This window comes from Motacilla alba, chromosome 4 (assembly GCF_015832195.1).
Source record: "Motacilla alba alba isolate MOTALB_02 chromosome 4, Motacilla_alba_V1.0_pri, whole genome shotgun sequence".
Taxonomy (NCBI): domain Eukaryota; kingdom Metazoa; phylum Chordata; class Aves; order Passeriformes; family Motacillidae; genus Motacilla; species Motacilla alba.
In genome coordinates, this window is record NC_052019.1 from 53,194,777 (window position 1) to 53,220,920 (window position 26,144).

A 26,144-nucleotide genomic window follows, 5' to 3' on the forward strand; every position below is an offset into this window, starting at 1 on the left:
GTCTCAAGTCCAAGCTCTTCCTTGGAGGACTTCCCTTTGTCTGAGATAGGACAGGGGGAGAGGCAGTGCTGGTGCCTGGAGCAGCCTCTCCTTTGCTTCCCGACATGGAAAGGCAGCCACTCCATCAGAATTAAACATCAAATTTATTGCATAATACTGTACTATGTACACACACATCGAAAATAAACATTTGATATAACTGTATATTTGTCTTCAATGCTGCATTAGAAAGAGGCTGGGGGGCTCTCGATGTAGCCCACAGCTCGTCTTTAAAAAAAAAGAAAAATCCAGAAGCCTAAAACCTTTTGTTACGAGGTGCAAAGTTCAATACTGTAAATTGAACACGGTGCATAAATACTATGTCCTAATAACAAGTCAATGTCAAAACCACCCTAGGCTTAAAATGAGATTTACATCAAGATCTGAAAAATGGCAGGGGAGAAAGGAGAAAAATCATTTAAACTTCACTTAATGGGGCAGTGAGACTGAGGAAAAGAGGACAAAAGCTCTCCAATCATACAGGATAGATTTAGGTAGAGATTTTTCTACATTTTCAGTCTAATTCACACAGATTGTCCTTCAGGCCCCCTGGCAAAACAGCTGCCAAGTGAGAGGGCTGTTCTCAAACAGCAAAGTAATAAGCCTAACTGCAAAGATCAAACCAATCTCCAGACAGGGGGCTATCACTCAAATGGGGATCTTTGACCTGACACCTGAGACTGGAGAGATTGCACACACCTCCCACACTCACACACCCCTGCACTCGCACATCCACACACACAGCTCCTCTGGACAAAGGTGGAAGCAGCCACCTCACCTTGTATTGGAGTAGCAGGGCTGTTGGGATGGAAGAAGAGGGCAGCTCCTGCACCCAGACTGCAGACTTGCCAGGACAGAAACACAACATGAGGGAGGCATTTAGACAAACCTGCTAAGACAGGCAGGGTTTGTCCTTCCACAAGCCTGAACACAAACTCCACTCCCGAGGGATTCTGAGGCTTCTTTGAGAAGCTTGAAAACAAAATTCAAGACAAGTGGGGAAAAACAAGCCAACCTCTGTAAACTACCGTATTTTCCATGAGACATCCTGGTGCAAAAAGATAGAACATCACTAACGCACCGCTCTGAGGTCACAAATGACATCCAAGCCCAGTACCATCCACTGAGGACTGAAGGGAAGAGGAGATATTTCCATTCAAAGCAAGCAAGAACCAGCTTGCATTTTAAAAGGGAGGAAAAAAGGGTCGGGGGGAAATCACAGCTTTTCAAAGAGGAGAGCACTATTTCATCCTGTTTCCACCATACCCTAAATGCAAGGGACATCAAAATATTTCAACTGAACTAAAAGAAGAGGTAAGAAGAATGTGTGTGTATGAGAGGAACAAAAGCAAACTACAAGGAATTGCCAGGAGGGCAGTGATGTCAAGTTGGAGGGGAAACAACAGAAATGCCCACTGAACTGGTTTTGTTCAGTAGATGAAAAAGTTCAAAGCAAGAGCCTCTCTCTGCTGAAGCCCCACAAAATGCTGGCAGCATCAGGCTGAGACTGCATCATCTCTAGTATTATTATTATTATTTATATTTACCCACACCCCCCCCCCCAAAAAAAAAAAAAAAGGTAGTTCAGAAGTTCAGATCTATTCCCTTACAAAAATAAATCCCAAGCCCATCGTTCTGCTGCTCAGCACCCAAGAGTCTGTGCCGGCCCCGTGCAGGGGTCAGGCCAAGCTGAAGCCCTCGTAGTGGTCGATGGCCTGCACGAGGCGGGCGCTGAGGATCTCCTTGCTGCTGTACTTGGGCAGGTCCAGCAGGTTGTAGCAGGTGTGAGCCACGGGCAGGTACTGCTCCCCGCTGGGCGTCGACTGGATGATGATGCGCAGGCTGGACATGCCGTAGATGGGAATGCGGTCGCTGCCCGTCAGGAACACTGCAAGAGGCACAAAGGGAGACTGGGCAGGTGGGACAGGTGAGGGACCTCCCACCAGGGCTGCACGCACAGGCAAAGCTCAGCCCCACCTGCCTGGAGGAGCTGAAACTCTGACTGGACTCCAAGCAGCACCTGGCTGGCTCCCAGGGGAGCTGCAGCACAGCAAGGCCAGTGCCAGGCAGGAACACTGGCCTTTATCCTTCCAGCAGTCACAGAATATGAGTGGCTGAGGTTGAAGGGACCTCTGGAGGTCCTCGGGGCCAACCCCCTGCTCAAGTAGGGCCACCTAGAGCTAGCTAGGTGGCCAGGACAGAAGGGAAAAAACCACAATAGAGGGAAGCCCCAGCTCTGACTAGCAGTTATTGTCACTCATGCTGGATCACCCAACTCAATGCAATGAAGCTCTGCAGCCACTCCTATCCAAGTCTTTCAATTCAGGAGATCCTGCACCACTGCAAGATACTTACAGAGAAATTTCTTCTTCTTTTCCAAGGGAAATTCATGGAAGGTCTCCCAGAACATTCTCACAGTTGGGTGTGTGGCAGTGTAGTCTCCCTTATAGACAGCACTCTATTAAAAACCAAAATACTGCATTTTCAGCTGGCACTGGAAAGCAAAGACCAAGCAGAACCCAGACCTGAGCTTTTCTAGTGTCTCAAATTAGATCCGTGCCTGATAGGTTTGAAAGGGAACACAGGATGGGTGATGGGCAATGGCATGGCTCAAAGACATGGCAAGGGCTCTCCCGGCAATGTGAGGAAGGCAGACATTAGCCTTCTGCTTTTCAGCTAATTACAAGTGTGGAGAGCCATTCTGGAGTGCCTTTTCCTAGGCTGAACTCATGAACAGGATCACACACTCTGCACTGTGAGTGACTTGCTGGTCTATGGATTTTGAGAGGATACAACCCTTTCTGGACGTCCAGACTCCCCTTTGAACCCTTGTGTAGTTTTTGCACTTGTGCAGTGGAGTTTTACTACAGGTGAAGACCCTTTGTGTCCTCCCTTTGGTCATAGATTTCATCCCTAAAAACAGCAGATGGAAGTCCTTCTCCCTGTCCTTCCTCATCCTGAATTTCCTCCCTGAGGAGGAGGGAATCTGTAGCAGGCCACCACAGTGAGAAACTTTTCATGTGAGGGACAGCAAGGTGTACAAGGAGCATGGGGAAAAAAAAGCATCGTGGCTTATCCCATCCCCTAACACAGACTAATGCCCATCTCACGCAACTGCACAATCCTGATACCTGTGCAAAATAAAAAATAGTACAAGAGGGAAGCTTTACCTCTTCCAGTTCCTCCCAGTTGTAGTTACTGTTTCCGACTATCATGGCCCTGAGCTCTGTGGGCTGGAAGAGTTCCAGGACCTTCCCACCACACACTTTCAGGAAGCCAGTAGAAAAAGCTGTGTACCACTCTTGGATGGAGACGTTGAAGATGTAATTTACGTAGGCTTCGACGAATTCTTCCCTAATGCATTGAGAGAAAGCAGGCAGAGGACAGCACTTTTAATCATATGTCTAAGCAGCAACACTGCCAAGTCTTCCTGCTTCTGCTTGTGAAGTGTTTTGCAAACAAGACCCTCCAGCAGCCTCAACCCACTGCCCTCCTGTCACCGAGCCACTGCAACATGGACAGAGTGCTCAGCAGCAAGTACTACCGTGTGTCTGCTTACTCTCAGGCAGGGGTGGCATGGGAGGCCTCCCAGGGTCTCTGCCACCAGTAAAGCTGAGGAGGTTACAACTGGAAGAAACATTTTGGCAAAAGCAGCGAGGGACAGGTGAGGAAGTAAAAAGGAAACCAGGAAGCAGACTAACAAAACCGAAAACCTGGACTAAGAAATCATTTACCAAAGGGGGAGTTATTTTCCAGTGCATTTGTTTTATTTTCATTTTCCCCATAGTCACCTGAGCATTAGGGAAATTCAAGCTGATTAAGCACTTAACTGTTACTTAATTCCTCTCTGGCTGTTACGGTCATGAACTCTGCACCAAGAGCATTTTATGAACTCCAGAGGAGAAAGGGAAAATGCAGGCATTTCCTACTCTGCATACTCTGTCAGTTACAGCAATCCTGCGCATTCCCCAGTTCCCAATGAACTTTCCTCACATGGGAAGGGCAGTGCCCACAGATATGCACACAACAAACTACTCAGGCCATAGGGTGGCAAACTGGTCCCTGGCCTCTAAACATAGAGATGGAGGAAGTCATTAAGCACTGTACGGTAAATTGACAGTCATGTCTAGACTTGGATTTAGAGGTTAGCTTGAGTTCAGAACTCCAGTCAGGATAAAGCAATTGAATTTTGGAATGTTAAGCTGGTGGAACTACACACTAACCTTTCTCCTTAAGGATTTTCTTCCCTTGTTTCCTATCCTGACTTAATAAACAGTTCCAGTACTTAACCCTGGTGCTCTTCCCAAGTGTTCCTTTGTACTGGATGGCATACAGTAAAAAAAAAAAAAAGCAGGTTTTCTTTTGAATGTATATGCCCAACCTAAAAACCTAAAGGGTTCTAACACTGGCATTTTTTATCTTTCCTTCACCGTTGCAGGGGTAGATTAAACATTCCTCTGTTGTACCTGAAGTCCATCTTTTTGCAGGGAGACAGAAACCCATGTGGGTTTTGCATGGAGGCAGCTCTTTAGCTGTGTAATTGCACCATTTTGGGCAGTGCTAAAGTAGGTAAGAAGTAACACAGACAAAGCTTTTGCTACAGCAATGGCTTCAGACACATTCAAAACCCTTTTAAATAATCAGATTAATAGGAAATTACTTCATCTCCAGCCTTGCCAGCAAGGTCTTCAGCAATCCTAGTACAAGCCCCTAACCATGCTGCTGAGTAGTCACTGGATCACAATGTTTTGCCAGCAGAGAAAGAATGTGAACACTGCTTCAAGTAATAAAGGCACTTGTAGAAATCCAATTACAAGATTATGGGAAGAAAATAGTTCAGCAGCTGGACAAAAAAAAAAAAAAGGGGAGGGGGGGAGAAATGGTAGCTGTGCTAGTAATAACTCTGGGGTGTTCAGTCAAATGGAAAGGGATCCAAGTACAGCAGGTCCTTCTGGCTGTGATCCGGGATGGGAGTCAGGCCGTGCTCAAAGGAAAGTTTCCGGCTCCGGAAACTCTGCCAGGCTCAGTTTTGCTGGTTACATACAGTTCCCCTCTGAGCCATCAGGGGTCAAAACCTGGGCCAAAATCATGTCTCCAATGCCTACTTTAAAATGAGAAAAACTACCAAGGGTCTATACAGAGGCCTTTTATAGGGAAGACGTCAATCCCAGTGCATGGTCCATTTTCCAAACACGGTGGAAAGACGATGAAAACTTGATTTTTGTTCGAGTACCACCAGTGCCCAGCAACTTTCAGGCAACTGGTCTTAAAATTTGTTTGCAGTGACTGCTAATCAGCCCCCACGTTTCCCTTCAGCCAGAGTTTCTGTGGCACATGACTTCACCACAAGCACAAGTCCATCCCCACAGGTGCCCCACTTGCCTGTTGTCCTTCTGCACCAGGATTTTATCTCCGTCTTCAATCAGGTTCTTCTGCTCTGTCACACCATAGCTTTCCCTGCAGATCTGTACAAAAACAGGAAATTAACGTTACCAGAAGTATTTTCCAGAGCATGTGCCTATAAGAAAGACAGAGTACTCTTAGACTCAGACAGCTGGGGACTAAGGAGGTATGTAAAGGGTGGGCCAGAGAAAATGTTATGTGCAGAAACTTCTGTTCTCTGCTCCAAGTACCCTGTGTGCTTCACCACCCTCCATCACCTACATTTGCTATTGGACTGCTTTTAAGTTGAAACGTGAACTTAGAAAGGAATAAAAATTATTTGAAGTAAATTTTCTGGAGAAAAAACCCCAGGAGATTGGTTACTAAAAACTAACTGTTTTTAACCAAGTTCATGAGTTCTGGCAATAAAAAGGACTCCCTTTTTTAACAGAAACTCAGGGGGTTAATTCATCCTCTCTCACTGGAAGAATAAATGACAGACATTTCCTGCTTTTGCCAGCCAAGGATGGCAGCAGTACAAACCTACACTCTGTACACTAACTGGTTACCTGAAAAGAATGCAAAAGGATCATAGACAAAAGAGTCCCTTAAGTGTGGAAAAACAATTTGGAGAAGATTTCTTTTGTTACTTTAAAGGTATTCTTTTTTTTTTTTTTTACACAGCCTGCATTACCATCACAATGGCTTCATTGTCTCATCCCAAGTTACAGCTCTGTGCTGCAGGAGACACAGTCAGATGCAGGTCTGACTCACTCCAGAGGTAAGAGAGTTTATGTGCTCTCCTTCATGCAAAAAGGAAACAGGCACCACTCCCCTTGCTCAGCAAGGTTCTTCACACTGTGGAGCAGTTTTATGGTACCTTGTTTTTACCCCAGGGCAGGCCTTGAACAGAGAGTCAAAAAATGATCAAGATGAACCCATCACTCCCAACCTGTTAGAGCATCAGGTCTTTGAACAGTGACAATGAGGCTATTTTGAAAACCACTCAGATTAATCTACTTAGTAGGTCAGTTTTTAGGACTACATACATACAAAAGAAGAAGGGAGTTGATAGCAAAGAACATTTTAAGATTAGCACAGGCCATGTGCTATAGGCATTTGGAATCAGCCAGAATGAAAATATAGATAGGTTTCAACTGTACCATAGTAATCAGAGAGTTGATATGTCAAATGTGTCTTACTGTAAAATTCAAACAGAATGTCTCCTCCACATCTTCCCCAGGGTAATCTAAAAGTTGCTGGAGACTCCTAAATAACAGGTAGGGAAAGAAATGACAAAAAAAAAAAAAAAAGAATAATCAGAGATTTTAAAAGCCATATCTCTAACAGGGAAAACAAATTCAGCAGAAGTAAACAGCATCATACATCTGGGTAGTAAGATTGCAAGAGAGAGAATCTGAATCACCTGAAGCAGTAAGAAAGAAATGCACCTCAAATAAAGAGCTGCTTTGTTAGAAGCAGGATAAATGCCACAGAAACTATCAATATAGTCTATGATAACCTAGTTCATGGATCATCTTTAATGATCCTGGTTTTGGAAAAGAATTACATTTCTAGTTCTAAAGTTCTAATTCTATGTCATCACCACACAAAGGTCTGACGGGGTAGAGGAAAAGACAGAGGTGGAGTGTATCTGCATACCCATCATATAGAAAATACTCTACTACCCCCCAAAATCCTGCTGCTGTCTTCCTGGCATTTTACCTCAGTATTGATAAATACAGCTGTCACTTTGTGTAGATGAATCAGTTGGCAACTCAGAAACAGAAATGAGATAGCAGCCAGACAGTGGGATCTTAACTTCCCAGTGGCAGGGGGAACCAGTATCCCTATGCAATTAGGTAGAAAATTCAATACACCACTTGCAAAAAGTATTTCTTTCACTCTACTCAACTTCTTCCTGTCATGGGAGCAGGTCAGAGCTGCTCTGGCTCATGGACAGGACGATTCACAGCCCTACACACAGCTTGCTAGTCTGAGCCTGGCTCAAGGGGAAAGGCTGAAGCTGGGATCCGGGATCACGCACACAGCCACACAGGGCAGGGACAGGCTTCCACTCATGCTCTCAAAAGGGGGTGTGGGAGGTGTCCTTTTGGCTGTGTTGGTACCCAGTTTTTGGGGGTCAGGAGGGTGGGAGTCTAAGCAGATTGATCCAATAGCCTGTGGGAGAGAAGTCGTACACAAAATCCACCACCAGCTCATATGTTTTCACGGTCACGCAAATTAATCAGTTACTCAAAAGGATCAGGAGGTGTTTTATTCATCAGCTTTTATCTAGTTTGGCACTTCTTGTTTTTAGCTGGATGGTCTACCTTCCAGAAAAGCTGAAAATTTTAATTTTCATACCTTCCTTCTGTAGGGGACAGCTCCTTCAAATCCTCTAGGCAGGGCTTCACGTTCAAGAGTTTTTTGTACAGAGCCAAGGGAAAGTGAAGGTCTACCACTGTGAAATTGTAGATTGCAAGACCACATATGATGCCAATCAAGTGAAACCAGTTGTGTTCTACAAAACACTGCAAAACCACACAGAGAAATCCTGATGAGACACACTGTCACTGGTGCAATGCACAGTACCCTTTCCTCCATGCACTAAGAAGCCAGATGCTGCTTTTCCAACTGGGACAGAGTCAGAGAGCTCCCATCAGGTGCCATTTTGGTTGCAAATTTCTTGGTGGTGTGTGGCACAGAAATGAAGCTTCAAAAACCATGCTGTATTACTTCTGTAAGTCATGATCACTGTGGAAACAGCAGCTTTCCACCTTACCTGCCTTTTAGTGCCTTTTTAAACACCTCTGCCTTTAGACACTAACAGGGCTTCAGTGTTTACTGTCTATGTACTGCAAGAAAATGTGTTAACAATCCTCCCCCTGTTACCCACCTTATTTTCTATTAAAAGCTTTTGCATCAGCCCAGTTCTACCCGTGCAGACACACCAGCAGAGGTGCTAGCACAGCCTCCTTTTCCTCACACACTGTCTCTCACACTGCTGTGTCAGTCACAGACTGGCTGCCCACGTTCGTTAAATGTTCCCAACACACGACTCATTTGCAGTGCTTACACCGCCATCACTCCTGGTGCCAAAAGGCTTGTTTTATAGCACTGACATTAGGAGTGAATGCTCTGTAATACTGTTAACAAGTTACAGAAGGTACCAGGCCACTTCCTTCCCTGAAACCCCCCCAGCTGGACAGCCACACCTTAAGGGAAGACTGGCAATGTCATTTCCCACCTTGCTACCAATGGAGGTGAGGAAAAGGACATAAACCACCATCTCCAGAAATCTGACAGGTACAGATCTTGCACTCCACACTCTTCCAAAACCAACAACCTTCCACTACAAGCCAGGTTTCTTGCTGCTTAAGAGCTTCCTCATATAAAGCATTAACAACTTTAGATCCTGAAGGCGATAGTGATGCATGGCTAAGTGGATTGGCTGCAATTATGTGAACAGCAAGGGAGGCACAGAACTCTAATGTCATTACCACCTAAACCTCTCATTCTGTAAAACAGCACATGACCATCACATTCAAGATAATAAGAGCTCTATTACCTGTCACCTGACCCTTAATACAAGTTTTATCATGGGGTAAGAATAAAGAGAGAGTGCCAAATCTTTAACAGGCACAACCATCACCAGGTTAATGGACCTATTTCCACTAACTAAAAATAGAGTTCACATTGTATCATGAGTAGAAAATGAGAGGAAGAACATTTCTTTCCCATAGTTTTCCACAAACTTCCTTGTCATTTAAATGCAGCATATTATTCCAACCTGCACGTACAGAGGGCAAGGGCTTACCGTGTCTGAAAACCACAGCAGGTTTGACTCTGGGTAGTAGGTGAACATGCCATAGATGGGGTTGAGGAGTTCTTTCAACAACAGGAGGAAAAATTCCTTTGTCACTCCTCCAGCATCAACAGCTTCCTCACCATCAAAGATGACCTGTAGAAAAAGCAGGCCAGTGACAGGGATGCAGAGCTGAGATTGAGTGAATCAGACCTCTCTCTAACTGAGAACCACGCAAAGCTATCTGACCAACATGCCCAAACCCACAGCAACCCACGAGCCTGTTTCAGTGCTCTGCCTGCAGGGACAGAAAGGGAACAGGGGTGGCAAATTTTGAGAATGTTTAAATCCTAATGCAAATCACAAATAACACCTGTCGTCCCAACAATCAAAGCAGCAGCATGACAGCAGCTACTGAAGATTGTGGCACTCTCTCAGAGATTAAACACATCCTATTGTATACAGCCTGCTCCTGCAGAAGGGCAAAACAGAGACTGCATAACATCACAAAATGCTTCCTCTCCTGGCCCTTGTACACTCAACACACCAGGAGAAGAGAGCAAACCCTGTGCCCGCCTTCTTGTAAACTATCCACTGCCAAAGCACTCCAGGGGTCAGAAAAAAACTGAATCCTTGCACTGACTAGACCAAATGCTCCTGTGTGCAACACCTATGGAGAAGTTACTGCACATTGGTGAAGACGTAATGCAAATGGCTGAAAGGCTTCAGAAATGTCTGCTAAATGAGAGGGTGCTAAAGATATGGGGGAAACTTACTTTGAGAGGTTTTTTCAAGTCAATGTCTGAATGGATGCTCAACTCCCTTAAAGCATCACCAACTAAGTTACTCCTGCGAACATGAAGTACCAGGAAAGGGCTTCTGGCCAGCAGAGGCTCCAGGGTGAGAAGCATGAAGACATTCTGCAAATTTGCACCATTTATTGCAACCTGTAAATAAAAGAGAAGTGAAAAGCAGCCTATGCCTAAGCCTTTTTTTCTTCCTATGAAAGGAAAACAGTTAGCAACTACACGCCGGTGTTCCTTTCTGCCTTTTTGGTTTCTCCAGGGTTCAAGAATCCCGCACTCCCTCTGTACTGTGTGTGTGCCTGTATGCCCAGCTTACACAGGTCCCAGTGCCCAATGCTGTGCCCGTCTCAGGAGGGACCTGTGTGAGCAGTGCCTTCCACTGGCACAGAGGCCAGCTGCCCTTGTCACAGCCGGGCTGTGAGCTGGCTTGGCTGCCACCTACAGGGTGCTGGAGCTGATCACCAGCTGTCAGCACACTCCTGGAGGGCCCCAGGGCTGTGCCCCTCACTGCACATGGGTGAGTGGGCTGCTGGCAACAGCTGCTGCCTGCAACCACAAACAGCACCAGCAGCTGGTCTACAACACTCACCTCACTGTTAGAAGGAACAACCACTCCTGCAGCAGGCAGAAATTTCAAAACAAGTGTTCACTTACCTGGACTTCTGTCTGCTTATCCAGTCTTACAGCTCCTCACCTTACCCCTTATCCTTGGATTATCATAAATACATAACTACTCCTTGCCTGTACAGTTTAAATTTCTACCACATGCACATCTGGCAGTCCTGATGCTGCCAGACAAACATTTTGAAGGGAAAGACACCAAGCACTGCCTCTGCAGTATCCAGGGCAAAGAGGTTCTCCAGCTACACTGCTCTCCTGCATCACGGAAACAAAAAAGTGTTGCACACACCAGCTCCCAGTGAACACCCTTTCCATGCAGGCACCATTGCAAAAGGCAGAGGAAAATAAATGTGTCAGGAAAATTGGGAGAGAGAATGATTACCTGCATCTGTAATTCTGCATCTGTCTGTAACATCTTGGTCTTAGCTTGAGCATCAAAGATGAAAGGGTAAGAGCAGAGAGTCACAGCATCCTGCAAGAAAGACAGGCAAGACTTGTTCCTATCCACAGCTTCCAGAGCATTTCTTTAAATAAGAACAATTTATTAATTTAAATAAGAACAATCTTTAAACAATTTTTTTACCTGCATGATGGACGGCCTTACTTTCTGTGAAAGAAAAAGAAAAGTATGAAAATCTTTTACTCTTTCAATTTTGGGTCTCATGAATTTTTTTGGATAGACTAGTCCAAAAGTCAATTTCCCTCCTTTGGGACCAAGAACCTATTTTTCTTCCTCATAAAGAAAAGCACAGGAACTTCCTTCTCAAGAAAATGCACAAGTCTAATTCAAAACATGAACATCAAACATTACTAAGAAGACTGACTGGCACAGAATCCTGTGTTGGTCTGCCATGGGTGAAACTTGGCTCTTATGATGAGTAACAAATGCAGAAACCATATGAAACAGGAGAGACCATAAGACCACTACATGGTGATACAAGAACACCCCTGCAATGCAAATTACTTGTCATTAGCCATATTGACACATTTTTAACTATCCCTTACATAAATTTAAGCCAGTTTTAAAAACACTTTATTGTTCTGCTCACCAAAGGTAAGCACACAGCAGCACTATTTAAATGATGGAAAGTAGAGGATGGGGCACAGCACACACAACACTTACAAAGCCCATGAAAACACACACAGGAGTCATCACTACAGTCAGGTTTTACTCTTGCAGCATCTCTCGGCAGATGTTTTTTGGTGGTTTTTTCACACCTGAGATTCCTTCCCTAGCTATGATTAAATAATCTCACTGGCTTCCCACACAGCATATTCCAGCCCTCAGTTTAGTTATCTCCTTTCTTACAGATGGGAAAGTGAGACATAAAAGAGGTGAAGGGTCTTACCCAAGATCACCCAGCAGGTTACTGGAAGAGCCAGGAATAGAACCCGCATCTCTTGAGGCTTGGTTCAGTCCCCTAGCCAGAACGCCACACTGCCTCCTCTTACAGAGCAACATTTTAACAGCACTGGCTACATTATTCACAATACCTGCCTAAACAGCAGAAGTAAAGGGCAAAAATTATAATTTTAGAATACAGGACTTGGCTCCTGAGGTCTTGATTACATTAAAAGGATCCAGTGACTGAATTAATCACCTCGTGCAAAGACTGAATGGAATTCACGTGAACAATCACAGAGACTGTTGCAAGCTTGGGTTAAATATTGCTAGCTCCAACTCTTTTGACAGCGTTTTTAAGTCAATTTTGTAAAGCACTCAGATCTGAGATATTTAACATATAGAAGCTCCTATACTGAATACATTATGCTCTGATTAAGGATATTGGAAATACAGATCTACAGCCAGAGACACAAACATGGACAGCTATTTCATGACTATATATAAAAGCTCTTACCATTCCAGCCTGGTGCAAAAACCACATGAGATAATCCTCCTGAATGTCCACCAAGCTGGAAATCTCAGGGATATAAAACTTATCATATTCCACATGTTTAACCTTCTGATTCACCTAGTGAAGAGAACAGATGGAAATATTTGACATACTTTAACATATTTTCAGTATTTTTCAGGTTTGCTTCCATAAATCCAAAGGACCCAAAATGACCCACAAACAATACACAATCTTTTATATTTTGGCACAAACCAAGAAGAATGAAATAGAACCTCTTCACAACTTATTTTAGTTCTCTCTCCTCCTCACCCCGACCACCTTGCAACAATACAGTGACAGCGGAGACCGCCAAGGGCCAGGTGTTTGTGATGCCATTCTTTAGGGTAACTTTATTTCCAGTCTTTGAGACAGAACTAAACAGTCTTCAAGAACCTTGGACTTAGGAAAGCCCCTAACATCTCTCCCACGTTGTGACTTGACGGACAGCTCACAACTGGCCAAAGGCAGACAGGACTGAATCATCTTGAGCCAACACATGCCCAGGCTTTCTTCTCACCTTGTGGAGTTTCTCCAGAAGCCTGAGGGCAGCTGTAATGTAGCTGCTGAACAGGACTGGGATCAGCAGCGTCTTCCTTCCACTGAGGAGGTAAACCACTGCACCTTTATAGAGGTCCACAAGCCTGAGGAAGTATCTTGGGCACACCTGAGACCACCAGTTATCTGGAAAGCAGAGGACATCAATATAAACCTCAATCAAAGGCCAGAGTATCCCCTAAATAAGGGGTTACAACTGAAAAAAAGGGAATACACCTGAAAACATCCCTATTCCTGCCCTAGCTGTAGCAACAGGAAAGTGAGGCAGTCATCGAAATACCAGAAACTGAAAAGCTTCTCCCTTTCCACTCCCACCCAGCCCAAACCCTGATCAGGGTGACAGCCTGAATTTGAAGTTTTACAGTCTTTAATTCAAGACATTGCTTCAACTATCAAGCATTCAGGATACCGTGATCTTGTGGGCAAACATCTGTCTTGCAGGAGTGACAAGCAAATAGCTGCCTGGGCAATTCTCTGTAGCACCACAGACTTTTCTAGCAGGGGTCAGAGAGTGTCTCCTGGCACATCTGCACTAAAGGATTAACTCTCCTTCTTTAGAGAGGCTGATTTCTTTCTTGCCAAGGACAGGTAACCCTTACTTTCCCCTGAAGGGACACTGACTATTAGCTTCTTTCCTAGAACCAGTCACCTGCAAAGTAAAAGCTGGAGCCTAGGATTCTTTTGGAGGTCTGAATGCATCACAGAGCATTTTACATAATAATATTAGGTTTAGTACAAGACAGCCTTAAGAAACAGAGTAAATAACAAGAACAGTAGTAGCTTAACAAATGTGAGTAACATCATTAAGCAGCATATGTTCTATCCAGTTTAAAATAAGCTCAAAGGAAAATATATTAGAAATTAAAAGACTCAGAAGTGGGAGAAGAGTTTTAATGTTCAGCTTAGTAACAGATCAAGGTTTGTCTCCATCTTGTAGAGGACAAATAATTTAATATTATATTTAGTATTCTTTTTTTACCTTATACAGAAAAGATATTCTGAAGTGATCAATAGCTGATCAAATTTAAGAGAATAGGATAATTTAACCTTCATGTTATACAAAAATCTATGTTTCTGTAGAGAAATGCAAATTTATCTGGAACTGAGTCTCTGAATGCTAGTAAGTGTTCTTTCAAATTATATTTAACTTCTAAATTAAAACAATTTTTAAATGACACTTACCAAGCACTTTGCTGGGGTTGGTATCCAGGCGCAAAATAGCCATTGCTAGAGGAAGGGTCAGAGAGATGTAATACTTGGAGTCTTGGAATGGTGGGAATTCAGGGAGAATCAGATAGATCCTCATTGCCTCAACATCTGGTGGAGAGCTGGACAGCTGAGGAATCAAAAAGCTTTCAAAGCTCTTAAGTATCTAGAGAGAAAACAAAACAAAAAAGACAACTTATCCTGGGTGATAGAGCACCTACAATGCGTATGATGCTTAAGGGATGATGAAATGGTAAAAGCCTGTTTTAAAAGTCAAACCCTGAGTGAAAAAACCCAAAGCTATAAATATTATAGCTAAAAGTGGCAAGGGGAACATGTATGCTTTTACCCCACAGCACTGCACTTGTGAAAGAAATTCTCTGAGTTAGAATAAATTATACAACCATGAGGTACTCAACTCCTGACAGACACATAATAAATACAAATATAACATACACAGAGTTTCTTTCAGCAGACATTCAAGTATAAATGCCATGAGATAAAACTTGTTTGTAAATAAAAGCCTTTTAAAATAAAAGAGACATTCTGAGGAGATCAAAATCAGCCCAGGTCAAAGGAGAAGTACCATTAAGTGTCCGGATTTCAGATTTGCAATACAACCTTTGCCCAACAATGCTGCAGGTACTTGCATGTTAGGGAGGGACAAAGCCCTTATTTTCCCCTCTGAAAATCCCAATCTCAGAAGTGCAATACCTGCTCTAGGAGAATGGCGTGCTGGGAGTTCATCAGCTTCTCAAACAGCACTCTTGTGGAGTTCAGATCAATCCCTGGGATCTTTGGACTGGTTTTAAAATGCTCATCGATTCTTTAAAAAAGAAATCACAGACAGGCATAAGGTTAAGGAAGAGACCCCATTACCTGTGTATTGACATGGCCTGAGAGCAAGCAGTAGAGAAATGACCACTAGAGAATTCCTAAGACTGGAAACAAAGACTCTCCCTCCCAAACTCCTCTGGGCCTCGGTTAGGGCTGGGATTCTTGCAGAGAAACACTTCATCCAAGTACCTGGTGTCCCCAGGAGTCCTTCACTGATTTAAGTGCACAGTATTAGAAACCCTGAAGGGGAAGGCAGCTCTTAAAGACAGGATGCATTTTTCAGTTTGATGGTGTGACTGTAACCACATAAGGAGCTGAACAGGCCTGCTGTGGTAGAATGGTTATTCCCATAACAGCACAGGCTCCAGGCTGGACACAGCTCCCCAAAGACACACTGTGCTACAGAGCACACCTGAGGCTGTGCTCTGCAAAGATAGTGCTGGCTGTGCTCAGGCACACAGCCATGGAAAAGCTGCTCCCCCATCTAATCCTGTAATGCAAACAGGCCTACATGGCCTTAGGACATGGGAGGGATGTGCTGGGGTATTTCTATCAAATAAACCTTGACATGAGACTTCATGTATAAAGGCACATAGTTAAATACAGTCTCATTTAAGCCTTCAGAATTAAACATTCATTTGGTTGAAGATTTTCTGTAGAAGTCAAGTCCTGCACTAGCCAAGACACCACTGAAGTGGAAGAACAACTGCATTTGGCTGATGAAGCCATAAACTCCACTAATTTCCACATTCAAAGGAGACGTGAGACTATTTAAAGTGATTCAGCAACTTGCATACCTCAACAAGGGTTTTAAACCAACATGACACAACTCTCCTGATGCAATAAGATGTCACATCACTAGAGAAGAAACCACTGGACAAGCAGAAAAACACCAGAATAATTAGCAAACTGCCTTCAAGTTGCTCTTGGAATGTATTACACAAAGATTACTCAGAGTAAGTAAGTTTTTCTTCACCTAGTTACAGGTCGTTTACTCATCACATCACCAGAAAAATTTCTCCTCCTCCTCATCTTATGCTGTTACCTCCTCAACATTTACAGACACAGCCAACACAAGCCTTCCCAACCCACAGCCTTTGACTCAGCAACGTGTCTCACAACCTTGTCACCACCTATTGCGGGTTACACCTGTTTGAAATTCCTCTTTTTGCAAGCAGGGGCACAAAACTTTTCCACGTGTGATGTCACCTAAAAGGAAAGCACTTCCTTGTTGCCCTGATGTATTTTCAAGAGCAGCCTGTGTGGAAGTATACTTTCACATGCACCAGCTAGCTCAGCTGGCAAAGAGACTATTCTTATGCCTGACATCCCTAATTTCACTTAATGTCCTATTCCTATCCCTCTCTTTAAAGCCATTGGCATCTGTTTCATAAGGAAGAATAACAGTTGTGGCAACTCCAAGAAATCTGTGCCACTTACAGTACACTCACCATCTGCCTTCCTTACCCAGCTCTCACCACCCCACCCCTTTAGGGAACATCCTCTGCCCTCATCTCCTGCCTGATCAAAAAAAGTCAAATCCCACTGCAGAAGTGAGTGAAGCAAAGGGGACTCCAGTCTGCATCAAGGGAAAGTCATACATCTGGAAATGTGGCACTTACTTCTTCTCCAAGAAGCTTCCATTCCAGCAGGCAGCTGAGGACAGTATCTGAACAACATTACTGATTGCAGCAGGAAGAGAAAAGAAAACAGAGATACAGGTTATGAATGGATGCTTCAGTAAATGTCTTCATCTCTCTTCCCTTCCTTTCATGGGAAACAATGTCAGGATAACCCCTTTAGAGGCACAGAGGGCAAGACTTAATTCGGGATTCTGCAAGGTTCCTCTTTGAAAGGAGGAATTAGTGCCTCCTTTCCACCTATTCTGCCCTTCTCATGGCAGGCACACTGGGGAAAGAACTTAATCAGTCTGCTCACAAGTTCTTGTTGCTTCTTATTAATTTTAAGCACACAATGCAGGACAATTTTAAAATCAAGTTCCCACCCACCATCTGCAATGCTGAAGCAGCCTCAAATTCCTCTGGTTTTGCTCAGAAGCTCTCACCTGGCAGCCTTGTGACTGGCAACTCCTCCCCTTGGAAACAACCAAGAACCACACTTGAAAAGGTTGCTAAATTTCAAGTGAAAGCATGGCACGGAAGCCAACAAAATTATTTCAATATAACTTTCAACAAAAGGCTTGTCCAGTGCCACAATACCTACTTGACAGAATTAGAACTGTTCTTTTCTAAAAGCTTTTGCCTCCAGACATCTATAGTTTCATCATTTATTAAACAGGTGTAACGTGTTTCATTTATGGTCCGGAAATCATCAGCAGGCAAGGAATTCTGTGAGAAGATACAGATTTCAGCAAAGACAAGGCTTGTAAAACAATTCCTTCCTATCCATAATCTTTGTTTTAATAAATAACTGATAGTTTCCTTAGTGTGGTTTCTGAAAAGGTTTGGTTAGAAGTTTTGTGGCATTACTAAGAAGTCCAAAAGGGAAGGTATGAAAAAGTTTGAGGGAAAAAAAGATCCTCAAATACATTTTAAAAAAAGGAAAATAAAAAAAAAAATCAAAATACCCTCTCCTGGATGTACTAAAGCCCTTGTAAATACTGTCATATGTAACTACAGGCTTAGTACAGTTATTTTAGACCTACTTCCATGCCTCAAAAGTTTATCCCAAACACTTCTTGACAGAAAAAAGACAGAAGCGGGAAAACCAATTCAGCATTCAGCCCTCCATCCAGCACTGATTGACAAAATCCCACTGTATGTGGCTGATGGTCCTGCACACCAACCACGCAGAAACCAGTGCCACAGGTGGAAAGCAGCCCCCTGCTTCCAGTCTGCAAAGACTGGATTCCCCTCCCTGCTGATTAAACTGGAATCAGTGTCTTTCCAATGGCTTTGATGTGCCTCTAAAGAAAGGCAACTTTCAGCCACTGAGGTTGGAAATCCCTGTAACAACTGTCAGAGGTGGTAAGGTTTGTAAGGCAGAATGGAGTCCAAAGCAATACTTCCGCTTCAGAAGATTTTAGCAAAAACAAAAGCTGTGTTGTGAATGCTGGGACAGGGGAGAAGACTTGAAAAGATACTTCCATTCGGTTTACCTCGTATTTGGAGCAAAGCACAAAAGTTTGGTCTCCTCCAGAGAAGATATGTTTAACAATGTGGTATTTACAGGCATCTGTTTGAGAAAGACACAGCTGTGTTAGAGGCTGATGAATGCAAGACCCTACTTATACTTTCTCTCCTCCCATTTGCACTGCCAGTACAACTACAAGGAGCACCTGGGTCATTTGAAGGCCCTGCTGATATCAGCTGGAACTCAAGCACTGTAGCACTTTCATAAGAGGCACACGGGAGGGGAAAGTTGTCATTTTTAAACTGCAATAGGGGCTTTAAAGAGAGAACAAAGTGTTTGCAACAGTATCAGTAAAGTATCAGCACAATTTCATGAAGTCTCAAGATTGCCAAATGCTGAGCTCTGTCATAAAAAGAGAAAGGGAGACAGCACACATTAACAGAGAGAGCAAAAGGTCACCCAGAAATTACCACAGTGCATTTGGGACAACAGGACGGCTTTCTTTTGGTATTTCCAGACATTTCACAGAACAATGTTAAGATGTCTTTAGACAGCCATGGGGGGAATTATTTATGTCCATCTGCCATTTCAAATCGAGCACAGTACATACCAGGTTTCCCTGAGAGTTGCCCATTGTGAGCTGCCCAGTGACCTTTGACAGGAGAGGGACACTTTACATTGCAAGTGTGCCCTGTTCCCAGCTGGCCTCTTGTTCCACAGCCAAATGCATAGATCATTCCTGAAGAAGGCACAAAGGCTAAAGTGTGATGTCTGTAAGAGATGGGTACAGAGTTTAGGCCTTGTTTAACAATAAATTCAAAACAAAACAAAGACCAAAACCAAGGGGGGAAAAAAACCCCAACAACCAACCCAAATGCAACCTAGAACTAATTCTCATTCTCCTAGGCCAGAAGCTGGTGCCAAGCAGCACATTTACATGGGCACCAATGCTCAGTTTTTGCCACCTGATGGCACCAGTTTGTGGGATGGAGCCCTTTGGGTGGAAGGGACAAAGAGCAGCTTGTGCAGACTCAAAGTTGATATCAGGCTCATAGGATCAGCTTAGTCGCTTGCTAAGCCTGTACATTCTGAAAGGCAACCACACACAACACCAGGGCTGCCAACTCACTTTTCATTAAAGAGGCTGGAAACTTGTGACCAAAGGGGCTTCTGCTCTAAAGTCTTGCTGAATTATTAAGTTGGGAAGGTATCTTTTACAGGTCAGAGTGCAGGGTACAACCCAAATTAAAAAAACATCTCGTTTAGAGGGTCTTAAAATTCTCATGGAAAGTAAGATTTAAATTCATTTAGCTTTGATACATAGAATGCAGAAGCAGGCCTACTTCCCCCTATTTGCATGATTCAGGACAGCATTAACCTCCACCAAAGAAAAGTTTCTGACTGCACACAGGACTCACCTGCCACAAGCAATCTGGGACACTTCACTGCCCATGAGCTCAAGAACTCTTCGGGGGTTCACCTCATCATTCATGGAGTCGTGGCCCAGCTGCCCGCAGGAACCTGCACCGAAGGTGAACACCCCTCCACTCTGTTAGCAAACCAAACAGCAGAGTCTCCATTTAGGGACCCATAGCCCAGCAGGATCTCTCTGACTACAGTTTCAGTATGAGCCCAAAGCTTAGGCAGAGACTGATGGGGATTTTCAAAAGATTCAGAAAAGAAACTTGGGTTCTGCTAATGCAGCTTTCAAGTAAGCTACCTTGCCACCCATCAGAAACTAACAGAATTATCTTCAGGTTAACTCTACACTAGAAAAGCTCCTACAGAACTAGTTCTCTACAATGGTATTTTTCCCCACAGGAATCCCAAACTCAGTTAATACATTTTACAGTGGAAAACACTGAGGCTCCAAAACAGGAAGCAACACCTACAAAGTGGCAGAGCCAAGGCAAGAACTGAGCTGCTCTCTTTCAAACCCTAGCCCTGTCCTCTGGCCACTAAATTATACACCACTAGGAAGCAGCAGGTTTGGAACTGAAAACCTCTTGTAAATGTTGTGACTGCTAATGTTAAATTTAAACACTCATTCATTTTAGCTTCCATCTTATTCTGATGCACAGTATAACTCTATTTTCCAACAAAATGCTATTTTCACCCCTTTGAATGTGTGTTTGTTCATTTTTTTTTCCTTCCAAAGCTATCCTGTTTAAGTTATTCACCTGAGTTTTGCTGTTTGCTGCCATGGAATATTAGCATCTTCATCCTCAAAACCAGCAAAGGATCGTGTTGGGAATGAATCTCAGAATAAATAATGAGGCTACACTTTCCACTTAGTTACTTTCACTGGGGTCAGAAGGAATACAGTAAGTCGATCCATTTTTTTTCTACCACTACACAGAAAACTACTGTGAAACCATCAGGCAGGTGAGACAGTGGCCAGGGCTCCCAGGTCAACATCTTTACCTTTGTCAGGACTGCTGTGTGCTCCTCTCCACAGCTGATGTAAACAACCTTCTGAGAGCGCAACAGCTTCACATGACAGGGGGACTCTCGGTCTGCAAGGAAGGCAAAGGAAACAGAGCAGCTGTTCCATGAACACAGACCTGCATGCCCAAGAAAAGCACTGCCAGCCCGATTTTCAGATGTGGTGCATGAGCACAAGGGAAACTTTAACAACTGTGGAGAAAAAGGCCCCACATGGCCTTGAGTACTCCACTGCTGCTTTTCCCCTCGAATTCTTAAAAGGCTTGACTGACTCAAACAAAGCTGTCCAGAGCAAGAGTGCACATGTTGAATATCCTGTATAAATTCAACTTGCACTTGCTTTTTGGGAGATATGGTGAGTGCAGCCTAGATACACCCACCTTCAGCTTCATGCTCCATTTCCGACTCCCCAGGGACGACTGCAAATATTTGTTTCCAAAACCTTACTTAGACCCTTTCCATATAGAACAACCCTGACACGTGGGAGACACTTGTGCTAAACACATGGTAAGCTAAATCCCAATGTGTATTTAAATACTCAGCTTTCCTTCTCCTGTCATCCTTTAAGCAAAAGATCCTCCTACTTGCAAAGGTTAATCACTACCAACCATTAAGGGATGCTTTTCTCCTCCACTCTGCCACCCCTAATCATTTAAAGTCTGTCTCCCAGGGATGAATATAGTAAAAATAAAAGCTAAGCACTTCCACGAGCAGTAGGCACCCCAAAACAATTAGGTATTAAGGGGAGCAGTTGCCTATTCCATACCAACAAAAAGTCAGGTTCCTGCCTAGGGAAGTTGCCCATTTCTTAAGATTCTCACCTTAGGATTTGTAAGGTGCTTTTTTACTGGCTAGTGAGAGAAAAACAGTCACACTTCCATGACTTTAGAATTGAGAGCGTATTTTTCATTTACCTTTTTCTGTATTTTAGCACTCTGATCTTTCTTTTCACAGGAATGACACTTTTCTCTACAGCATAATTGTTAATAATAACAGTGCTGCAGAATACCCATGTTTGCAGACCTTGCTGTTCATGTTTGACAAGCATAATTCACACACCCTTATCATGATTCACTTACCATAAATACCTCATATTTACTACAATGCCAGGCACTGAGGGGGAAGCAGAATATGATCCCTGGCCAGCACCATCCCACAAGCTGATGCCTATTCTGCTCATTTAAGATTAGCCCCATGTCAGTGTAAGCCTCCCATATGTAAACTGCAGCTTTGTTTTAATTAGAAGCATTTATCTGCCAATCTACATGGAAAGGACACTGCTGCTCTTCTATTAGGTCAGCCCTACTTTACAGGCAGTGCAAGGTATCTAGGTGCATGCTAGGTATCACATCTACACTCAGAATCTTGCCTAGATACTTAAATCTGCTTAGGAATTATGCAGAAACTAATAATGAGGTTGATTTGAAGCTCCAAAGAAAACCTTCCATTCACTTGTTTTATTCCAAAAAGTTAAGAGCGTGTCAACAACAAGCAAAAGAGATCTGGGCTTTTCAGATTAGCACCTGAGAAAACTAGCATTGGCCCTGTGTGTCTGGTAAACTGCACAACAAATAAACCAGACAACATTTTACAGTACTGAGATATTCAGTGCTGCCATTGTTTTGAAGCATACAGATGCTCAGCAGTCAAAACCATGTTGGGAAATGAGGAGATGGGTTCAGCCTGCTGTTCTGCAGGGAAAGCCTTTGCTCCAACCAACTTCAAACAAACAAAATATGGGCAAAATATTTTTGAGAAGAGGGAGGGAGAATATGAGCACTTTCTTTGATATTTGCATGTTGACACACTTGAAAGACCTCTCTTTTTAACCCTCCTCACCTAAATTAACACCCACAAGGGGAAAAAACATGTTTCTGTTTCGACTAAGTATGAAAAGCCTGTAGAGACAGAGACTTTCTCTGCCATCTCATCCCAGGAGGAGCTGCTAAGTGTTAAAGACCCCCTCAGTAAAAATACACTGCCAATGCAACAAGAGACACCAGGCAAAGGAGTCTGCCCTTCTTTCACCTAGGAGCATGATTTTCATACCTCGTTCATCACTTAGTCCCAGCTGTCCTGAGCTGTTCTTCCCCCAGCCAAACACAGCTCCTGAGAGAGAAAGGGCAAAACTGTGGGCTCCACCTGCAGCAACCTGAGCCAAAGGGATCCCATCTAGAGACTTGACACGCTGTGGACTGGCTTGGGAGGGACATTCTTTGCCCAAGCCCAGCTGACCGTAGCTGTTCTGCCCCCATGTGAAAAACTGGCCATCTGAAACAAGGAAAGAAAGAGAATGGTGGGTGAAAGGCAGCCAACAGAAAAGCAAATTTGCCAAAATTAAAAATAAATAGTCCCGGAGGCTTCGCTCCCACCCAAGCCTCATGATGAAAAAAAAAAAAAAAAAGCAGAATCAAGAGAGACATTCTTTGCTAAAAAAAATGAGCATGGCCTGAAGCCACCAGGCAAATGAACACACAAGCAACTAAGTGCAAAATACAAAATACAACTGCTGTAACAAACAGTACAACAAAAACAGTCCTCATTTCACATAAAAGAGTAACAGCCAAGGAAAATTTCAGCACAAAGAAATTAATTACACACATTTTTCTAAATCAAGATGGAAAGCTTTCAAGCATTCCTGCCATCATTCACCAGTGAGACAGTGGGTGGTCTGTGTGTAATGTTTTCTTTCTTCACAGTATTGGCAAAGCTCTTCCTCAATATTCATGGTACCTGATCCATTTTATAGGATCTGGGCCATTTCATTTGGCCCAAAAGCAGCCAGAACATGGGATGTCCTTGATTTACTATGCAGAAATATGCAGTCTTGGGCACTGTGCGAAATAACAGCACAAATTTTGGTAATTAATAACAGATGTTACAGTACCTGCTGCCAGAGCCAGGCAATGCCAATTTCCACAGGAAACCTGCAGTATCGTCTGTTGGTTCAATTTCTTTATCAACCTAAAGATGACAACATGATTTTAGAGTAAGTGTCCACAAATACAGTATCACCTTAGATAAAAATTACCATTTCCACTCAGATATTTGTTGTATATACACACAAAATCCATGGTTTTGAGACTGAGGAACAGTGTCTTGAAGGCAATACAGATCCATATGTAATAGATGCAAATCTGTGGAGACCTCTAGACACTTGACTAGTAACTCAACTACATTTCCTGCTATAACACTGAATTCAGCCATCTGGAAATGGTGAAAATAGCTGGTTCTTGGTGTCTCTTACACTATTCTTTTTCAGGCACTGACATTTTTCATGCTGTTATGGGCCTAGCAGATCCTGTGAGTTACAGCACCAAACCCTCTTCAGTGCTTTGTACGGAAAATAGCACGTCAAAGGTTCAAGTTACTCCACAAAAATGTTATTTTTAAAATGGCACTATCACATTGCTATGCAAGCCACTCTCTGTTTTATCAGAACCACATGCAAGTTAAGGACTGTCTTCCCACAGAGCCCTTCAGCTCAAACATTAATCTTTTGTCATTGAAACTCTTCCTTTAACTACCGTTTTGACCATGACAGCTATCCTAGAGACACATCCCAAACTTCTGCTCTGCACTGGATCTGCAGTGGCAGACCTAATGAGAGACTGCATCTGCTGTCAACACAGCATGATAAAACTCCATGAAATACAAACAGCGTTTCTGTTTTTAAGTACTCTTTCATACACCTCCTTTTTCTGTGCAGAACACTGTGGCATTTTTCATGGAGGAAGCTAAGCATGCTGCAATTTTCTTTTCCATCCCTCAGCCGTCCACAGGCAGAAGGTCTGTTCTGCCCAAACCTCCTGAGGACTTGCAGGGCCCAGGGAGCAGCAGCGAACAGGAGGAGGAATCACCTTCATCCCAACATGAGAAGGGCCCTATTCCTGCCACACTGAGAGCAACCCTTGGTGAGCAACCTTCCAAGGAGCTCTCCTGAGGAAAGCGGACCCAGGTGAAGGCTTACCTTGGCACTGTCACTGCATCTTCTATGGTGGTGAGCCCCAGCTGTCCATCACTGCCAGCGCCCCAGGAGAAGAGCTGGCCCTGGTCGCTGAGGGCCACGCTGTGCGACTCCCCACAGGCCACGTGCACGATGTGCTGCCCCGCCAGCGCCCCGATTTGCTCTGAGGGAAACACAGGGACAACGTCTCTGGTCACAGCACTCATCTCACAACGACACGCAGACACCAGGGCTGCACAAATCTGCATGCAAAGCCATTCAGGTGAGCGCCCTGATCCCCAATTTAATTTTAAAACATGTCCTACAAGAGAAAAAGCACCAGGTTTACTGAAAACGTGTCACTGCTGAGCCCTTCTGAAAGTCTAGTTTGATGATCACAGAAGGCAGGCAGGTATACAAGCCTCAAGCACAATGGCAGCCAGCCTCAGAGACACAGGAAAACCTATCAAGTTATTCAGGAACAGATCTCCCAGATTTGATACCACTCAGTTTTGATTCAGGGATCACCCAACACTGAGAAGATAGCAGACCCTGTAAAACATTTGACCTTCCACAGCTCTCATGGCCAATGAAGATGAGTCATCCACAAAGCTGGATGTCATCCACAACCCATCCACCACACCTTGATTTATTGCTTGGTGTGTATGTTACAACACCCTCCGTGCTAATCTTGGAACAAGTTTTAACCTATCAACCTATTACTATCACTGTCAAACATCATTTAAAAAAAGTACCATATAAAGAAAGTAAAATGAGATGAAGGAATTAAAAAAATTTAAATTAATCATCACTCAAGTCCTCTGAAAGACAACCCACAATTGACTTTTCATCATTACGTCACATTAGGCAACTGAAGCAGGTTTGAGAACTACTCTAAAAACATCTATAACCAAATCCTACTCATTACACAATTTTTACCAAGGGGCATGAAAAAAACATCTTGTTTTTCAATAAAACACTGAAATACCGCACAACTGATGGCAAAGCTCCCTGCATGCCAGACAGAAACAAAGTTGCTTCCCTTTTTTTTCCCTGAACAAATACAAACGTTCCAGGTGGACGAAGAAAGACTTCACCCTGTAAGCTACAAGGCAGTGATCAGTTATTACTGAAATCCCACTTGCCTGGGACATGAGAGGAAAGGGTCACTACATGTCATTTCATAAAAATGATACCCCACATCACAGGCATCCAGAAATCATTAACACACTTAGCACCAAAACCTGCTTACCAATTAATCTACATGTCTTAAATGAGTGTAGAAAAAGGTACCCCTAGGAGGGCTTGCCTTCTGTGTCTGGGAATGAGAAAATGAGGAGAAAAATCCCTAATGGACATTTTGGAAGAAAAAGGTGACAGCTATTTAAATATGTATTCTAGCTGAGGAAAATGCCACCTGAACACTGCTTCATTTCACTCAAAATACCTCATGGCAACAGAGGTGCAGTTTACAAATAACAAGCACACAAACATCTTAGGAGGGCTTGAGA

General features: G+C 43.6%; 1 protein-coding gene across 7 annotated transcripts in view; it reads right to left on the reverse strand.

The window, feature by feature from the left end:
- Nucleotides 1-124: 124 nt before the first annotated feature.
- Nucleotides 125-26,144, reverse strand: part of HERC3 (HECT and RLD domain containing E3 ubiquitin protein ligase 3) — a 43,805-nt gene continuing 17,785 nt past the window's right edge. For 5 of the 7 annotated variants that reach the window (XM_038135203.1, XM_038135205.1, XM_038135204.1 and 2 more), the window contains 23 exons: nucleotides 24,658-24,817; nucleotides 23,575-23,651; nucleotides 22,737-22,958; nucleotides 20,667-20,758; nucleotides 19,661-19,791; nucleotides 18,853-19,013; nucleotides 18,268-18,344; nucleotides 17,373-17,497; nucleotides 16,772-16,831; nucleotides 15,027-15,138; nucleotides 14,289-14,478; nucleotides 13,069-13,232; nucleotides 12,516-12,629; nucleotides 11,240-11,263; nucleotides 11,039-11,128; nucleotides 10,006-10,176; nucleotides 9,242-9,385; nucleotides 7,789-7,955; nucleotides 6,624-6,690; nucleotides 5,422-5,504; nucleotides 3,210-3,393; nucleotides 2,395-2,497; nucleotides 125-1,927 (listed from right to left, as the gene is read on the reverse strand). In XM_038135203.1, coding sequence (XP_037991131.1) covers nucleotides 1,719-1,927; nucleotides 2,395-2,497; nucleotides 3,210-3,393; nucleotides 5,422-5,504; nucleotides 6,624-6,690; nucleotides 7,789-7,955; nucleotides 9,242-9,385; nucleotides 10,006-10,176; nucleotides 11,039-11,128; nucleotides 11,240-11,263; nucleotides 12,516-12,629; nucleotides 13,069-13,232; nucleotides 14,289-14,478; nucleotides 15,027-15,138; nucleotides 16,772-16,831; nucleotides 17,373-17,497; nucleotides 18,268-18,344; nucleotides 18,853-19,013; nucleotides 19,661-19,791; nucleotides 20,667-20,758; nucleotides 22,737-22,958; nucleotides 23,575-23,651; nucleotides 24,658-24,817 — 2,927 coding nt within the window. In that variant the 3' untranslated portion in view covers nucleotides 125-1,718. Of the gene's footprint in view, nucleotides 1,928-2,394; nucleotides 2,498-3,209; nucleotides 3,394-5,421; nucleotides 5,505-6,623; nucleotides 6,691-7,788; nucleotides 7,956-9,241; nucleotides 9,386-10,005; nucleotides 10,177-11,038; nucleotides 11,129-11,239; nucleotides 11,264-12,005; nucleotides 12,155-12,515; nucleotides 12,630-13,068; nucleotides 13,233-14,288; nucleotides 14,479-15,026; nucleotides 15,139-16,771; nucleotides 16,832-17,372; nucleotides 17,498-18,267; nucleotides 18,345-18,852; nucleotides 19,014-19,660; nucleotides 19,792-20,666; nucleotides 20,759-22,736; nucleotides 22,959-23,574; nucleotides 23,652-24,657; nucleotides 24,818-26,144 lie in introns of those variants that run through there. The other 2 variants (XR_005256727.1, XR_005256728.1) reach the window with 2 other exon arrangements.